This window comes from Aulonocara sp. 'chitande type north' Nkhata Bay, linkage group LG7 (genome assembly GCF_057382095.1).
Source record: "Aulonocara sp. 'chitande type north' Nkhata Bay isolate Kocher_YH1m ecotype deep benthic linkage group LG7, A_spYH_male_GT1.1, whole genome shotgun sequence".
Classification (NCBI taxonomy): domain Eukaryota; kingdom Metazoa; phylum Chordata; class Actinopteri; order Cichliformes; family Cichlidae; genus Aulonocara; species Aulonocara sp. 'chitande type north' Nkhata Bay.
In genome coordinates, this window is record NC_141350.1 from 69,610,147 (window position 1) to 69,616,433 (window position 6,287).

Genomic DNA, 6,287 nt, shown 5'->3' on the forward strand with positions numbered 1-6,287 from the left:
GCGGAGACGAGCTTCTTGCCACCTTCTCCTCCATGGCTCGGGCGGAGGAGACATCTACGCGGTGTTCTGGCCCGGATGTCACGGCAGTCAGCCGAGGATCCGTCTCCCGTGGCGAATGCCGTATGTCACGCTCTGCTGGCAACCCGGCCCAGACCGTTGTACGTTCATTGACCGCCGCCATGTTCGACCCGTTTTTAAACACACCAACTGTCAGGCGGCGGAGCTTCAACACTCGAGCTTAAACGAGACACTCTGAAATAAACACATCCTCCATCTTTTATTTACAGTCTGTGTTTTACTTCTTCAGAGGTCTGAACTAACCTTCACCTCCTCATGACGAGCAAACAAGTGGAGGAGGCGTGGCTTTAAACACCCCTCAGGTGAGTCACATACAGAGTTAAAAAACAAACAGGGAATAAACATGCAGCTCTCAGGAGCTCTGAGGCTGCTCGTGTCCTCCTCGTGGAATAAAAGCAGGATGTATAACATCCACACAGCTGCTGCTCCACGCCAGCCTCACGTCTAAAAACATCTGGAGCGCGAGCGTCTTCAGTCCTGAGGCTTCACGAATGCTCTCTTCGCCGCCTCGTGGTTCTCCTCGTCCGCCTCCTGCGCCACTCGCTCTCGCTTCGTTGCAAACTTCTTCTTCATGCTTCCAACTAAACTCTCGTACCTGCCGAGAAAAACAGCAGATGAGAGCCTCGCCTCACGCACTGTGTGTGTGTGTGTGTGTGTGTCTGTAATGAGCTACAGTAGGAACACGCAGCGCTTCAGCATCAGAGGGAAACAGTTCGTACCTCAGAGCCATTTCTTCATCTGTGACGTCTGTTTGCATCCGGCTCAGGTCCTCCTCTTCCTCCTCCTCTTCCTCTCTGGGGTTCATCAGAGCCATCAGCTTCTGCAGGGACACACAGGACGGTTCCAGTTTAAATGCTGCAGAGCAAACACTCAGAGAGACTCGTCGTCCTGGGGTCAGGAGTCAGGGGGTAGGACAAAGGACCCAGGGTGAGGAGTCAGGGGGTAGGACACACCTGAAGCCTCCAGGTGACAGAGGCAGGGTCGTACTGGGATGCTTCTGCTGCAGTTGTACAGCTGAGATCTTACAGCAATATTTAAACATGAATAAAACAGCTGGTCGTTTCCATGGTAACCTTAAGTCAGACAGTCCCTGCTGGTTTAAATCGAGGCTGATTATTGTTAAAAAAACGAAGAACAAACTAATGTTTCTTAGCTCTGTGTCCTCCCAAACACAGCAGTCAGGTAATCTGACACTCCGCGAGGTCAGGGGTCAAAATAAAAACAGGAAGTGGGCGTGAAATGACACACACCTCGACTTCAGGATTGAAGCCTCTGAAGGAGAGTCGGCCATACTTCAGATCCTCGCAGGGAACGAAACTCCTCTCCTCGATGATCAGGTTCCTGCAGGAGCAGAGACGCCACAGTATTAAGAACACCTCCAGAATAACATCATCCGCCTCCATGATCACATGACCTCTGACCCCTAAGTACTTAAATCACACTTCACTGTGTTCAGACTTCAAACTAGACTCCATTCAGAAAACTGCACATTAAGCAGCTGCATGAAGAAAGTCCTTTAACGACGGTGCGGCGAGGCTGTTATACTCCTAGAGTATTTAAAAGTAGAATGGGAGGCAGAGCCTTCAGTTTTCAGGCCCCTCTTCTGTGGAACCAGCTTCCAGTTTGGATTCAGGAGACAGACACTATCTCTACTTTCAAGATTAGGCTTCAAACTTTCCTTTTTGCTAAAGCATATAGTTAGGGCTGGACCAGGTGACCCTGAATCCTCCCTTAGTTATGCTGCAATAGACGTAGGCTGCCGGGGATTCCCATGATGCATTGAGTTTTTCCTTTCCAGTCACCTTTCTCACTCACTATGTATTAATAGACCTCTCTGCATTGAATCATATCTGTTATTAATCTCGGTCTCTCTTCCACAGCATGTCTTTATCCTGTCTTCCTTCTCTCACCCCAACCAATCACAGCAGATGGCCCCGCCCCTCCCTGAGCCTGGTTCTACTGGAGGTTTCTTCCTGTTAAAAGGAAGTTTTTCCTTCCCACTGTCGCCAAAGTGCTTGCACATAGGCTCGTATGTATTATTGTAGGATCTACTGTACAATATAACGCACCTTGAGGCGACTGTTGTTGTAATTTGGCGCTATATAAATAAAATTTAATTGAATTATACATTTTGCTTGAACTAAAGTGGGCGGAGCCTGAATGACGCTCATACGTACTCTTTAGCCTTGAGCTCGGGTAGGTCCAGGTACCAGTGCTCATCACTGATGATCCTCCGCTCGTCCTCCTCCAGCTGCTTCTTCGTCTCTGCATCCAGACGTCTCTGCATGAACTGTGGACACACACACGTCACCTTCAGCTGACGTTTCTGTGAGGTTTTAACCACACCTGCGCTCATGAATGATTTACTGCACTCAGCTGTGATTGGCTGAGGTCTCCCTGCAGAGAACCACAGCTGTTTTTCTCAGTGTGAAATCTTCCACATCTGCAGACCAGATTTTTAAAGTAAAGGTGAAAATCAGCTGAGAGGGTTTCATTCTGATTGGTCAAGGCATCAGGCCCCAGAAACATCTTCTCCACGTTGGTTCAGCCTCCCCAGGAAACAAACCAGCACCCTGTAGGTTGTAACCGCCCCCTGGATGTCATATCCGGTTCTGATACAGTTTTTAAAGCATGAATTTCAGCCGTTGTTCCCATTATTAGTGACGTAAAACAAATACCTGAGCATCCACACCGGTTCAGATTCGCATCACGTGACAGATCATTTTAAAGTCAGAGCTTATCTTTAGTGTCTCATACTCATACACACATTATTTATTAATAAATTACATTTACAGCCTGTTATTAACTCTGCTGAACGCCGATTTACTCTCCAGGTCACACTTGACATCAGGTAATAAAATTTAGCTTCTGTGTGAGATTTAAAACTTCATGTGAAGCAGAAAACCTTAAATCATCAGATTTCTGAGTGGAGTTATGCGCCGGCGCATTACAAAGCTAACGTTCTGCTAGCTATCGGCTGCTAGCTGCTCTCGCGTGTCCGTTAGCACGCGCAGCTTCACTCACCTTCATCCGCAGCAGGTTTTTGGACAGCTTCACCGACTCACTCGCCATCTTTAATCCAAGAGAATGCGGCTAACCGAACCGGAGGACCCTCGGTGCTGCACACCGAGCTAACGCCACGCTAAACAGAGGCAGAAAGAACCGAGCGCCGAGCTGCTTCTCCAGCCCTGCTAATCGAGCTCTGATGTGCAGCCCAGGGGCGGATCTAGAGAAATTTTCTTAGGGTGGCAAAGAAATCAAATGGGGTGGCAAAATCAAAGCCTTTTCCCCCCAAACACTCATGCAGGTGGTTACATGTGGTTACATGATTCAAATGCAGTAAGTATGCACGTTTTTCATATAAATATAGTCGATAACTTAATTATTGTCTGTAGCCCACATGATTACACACTTTAGTTACATAAAACATGTGAGTTTTGATGCTATGTACTGTATAGCCTGTATGATAAATAAATATGTAGCCCAATAAGTATAAACTCCAGTAAGCTACACAACATGGGGCGCTTCATTTACAAACACAAGTCTAACTTAAGTTTCACTGTTTTTGTTAGAAAACAGTCACATTGTTGCAGCTTAAATTACACAAAATGTCAGAAATCTGCACCGTCATGAACAAACATGTAAACCTCATTTTTCATGATTTGTTGGATGAACCCACTGAGGTCTGAAATACAACCGGCGATGTGTGACTCCTTTGAGTTTACGTTGTTTATGTCCAACACAGACATGTTGGGTAAATGTTTATAACTTGAAATGCAAATATAAAACGTACATTTTATAAACATAAACAACTATTTATCTAAAAATGCAGCCAATACACCGTTTGTTTCATTTTCTACAACCATTTAAAAATATTACTAAAACTAAAATGAGAGAACAATCAGGTGTGGCAATAAGATGCCCCACAAATGATGTGTGCCAGTAAAAAACAAGTTTGTCCACCAAAAGACAGAAGAGCACAGGGACAAACCTGCAGGCCCGACAACAGCAGGTGTATCACTCCGCTGGTTTTCTACTTAGTGACAGTGTTTACGTTGCAAATGTGCCTCTGACAGTCATTAGCGCCCTCACTGACACACTAAACAAAACGACTACACAACAGAACGACTACACAACACACTAAACGTCACAAATCTGCCACATCTAAACTCTCTCTCTCTCGCTCTGTCTCGCTCGCCCTGTTACCGTCACTCCCCAAACTTTTCCCTCTTCCTAAACAACCAAATCCCACATGTTGACTTTTTTTTAATTGGTCGACATGGTGCATTTTTCCACCAATAAGAAAGAGGTGGCTTTTTTCCTTTCTTTCCTGTTTTCGTGCTGTCCTTACAAAACGCTTAAAACACACACGTGACGACAGTATTTAGAACGAAGCGTGGCTGATATATATATGATCATAACTCTGGATTTACTGGCCTGTAATTAAAATTTAAAAACTTTGAAGTCCGAACTTTCAATGTGGCTGAAACAGAGACTCAGCGTGGCTGCAGCTTGTTGCTGTGTCAGCTTACATCAGTCATGTGATCTGGGGCCCGTTCTTCGTACGTCGCTTACTACATCCAAGATCAAATCATCGCGCTAACCGTGAGCTCGCTAATCCGGTTCTCCGAACACACCTGCTGTTGACGATTAGTACAGCTGGATGAAGTAATGTGAGATCACTGGGTGTCGTAAAAGGGGCTACGCATCGATAGTAGAAACATTGATCGGCAACCCTCTGATTGGTCGGCGAAAATGTCGAAGGAGCGCGCTCGGTATTTTTCGGCAGCAGAGCAAGAACTCTTGAGTGAGGGATTTCAGGAGTTTCAGAGTTTAATTAAAACGCAAGGGAACACTGCAAAGGCTGCAAAAGCAAGGAGAGAGGGCTGGCAGGAAGTTGCTGACAAATTAAACTCGTAAGTAATTTAATAATAATAATGGATTGGATTTATATAGCGCTTTCCAAGGCACCCAAAGCGCTTTACAATGCCACTATTCATTCACTCTCACATTCACACACTGGTGGAGGCAGCTACAGTTGTAGCCACAGCTGCCCTGGGGCAGACTGACAGAAGCGAGGCTGCCATATCGCGCCATCGGCCCCTCTGGCCAACACCAGTAGGCGGTAGGGTAAATTTATTATATTATATTACATTATATCATATTATGTTATATTATATCCCCTTTCACATTAGAGCCACAACAGGACCCACTAGAACATGGGAACAAGTAAAAGTGAAATATAAGAATATTCTACAGAATGGTAATATTTATCACTTATATTGCTTGTCGTCTCTTGGAAAGAGACCCTGAAATACTCTGTTTGTTTGTTCATAACAGCAACCAAGAAAAGGGCAGAGCAACAAAAGACAGGTGGTGGTCCTGCACCCCCTCGTCAACAAGTTGGTTAAGTGAATAATACCCTCACGGGAATATCGATATCTCTCTATGAGCACACTGTCGCGCTGAGCTAAAGGATCCTGTCTGTCCCGCAATATACGCTGAATTCTGAGGACTCTCCTTATCAATCTTGCACCTTCCGCAATGGGTGGCTCGCGTATACGGACAGGACATGGCTGCAACAGGCTTCCCAAATCCACCTTCGCTTTTATAGCCGTGGTCTCTCATCTTGATTACACGAAGTAATTTACAATTACTACTCTGAAATATGAATTACATCTGTAATAATCACATACATGTAATAGAATGTTAATAGTACATTTCCCTTTTTTAGGGAATGACCTGTATGTATCTGTGTGACATCAATAAAAGGATCAAGTGCTGCATTATCTTCAGTTACATTGATGTTATTTATTTATGGTGAAACAGTGGTGGAATATCGCTGTTGTTTTCGTATAAATGAAGCGGACATACCTGCGTGGCCGCGATCTAATCCTGTTTACATAAAGTAAACCTGCTCCCGAGCAGGTTTACGCTTACGGCTCTGTTGCTATGGCAGCAAGTCCCGGATGAGCTTCGGGGAACCGAACGATCCAAGATCACGCGAAATCGTCAACAATCTAATCCAGCTAACCTACTTAGCGAGGTACGAAGGACGGACCCCTGGAGGTGCAGCGTGTCCGTGGACCACAGAGGGTTAATAACACTCACCTTCCTTCCATTTCCACAGTGTAACATCCACCCACCTGTGTAAAATCCAAAATTCCCATGGTGTTGTTCAAAATGTGCTCTGGCACGATCATGAGCAT

The 6,287-nt window shown here is 45.4% G+C and overlaps 1 protein-coding gene across 1 annotated transcript; it reads right to left on the reverse strand.

The window, feature by feature from the left end:
- Window positions 1-253: 253 nt before the first annotated feature.
- On the reverse strand, window positions 254-3,556 carry mphosph6 (M-phase phosphoprotein 6). Its single transcript, XM_086302285.1, has 5 exons — window positions 3,103-3,556; window positions 2,256-2,368; window positions 1,329-1,419; window positions 798-898; window positions 254-673 (listed from the first exon to the last, which is right to left on the reverse strand). Exons 1-5 carry the CDS (start codon window positions 3,148-3,150, stop codon window positions 550-552), a joined length of 477 nt encoding a protein of 158 aa, XP_086158411.1. The 5' UTR covers window positions 3,151-3,556; the 3' UTR covers window positions 254-549.
- Window positions 3,557-6,287: the final 2,731 nt, after the last annotated feature.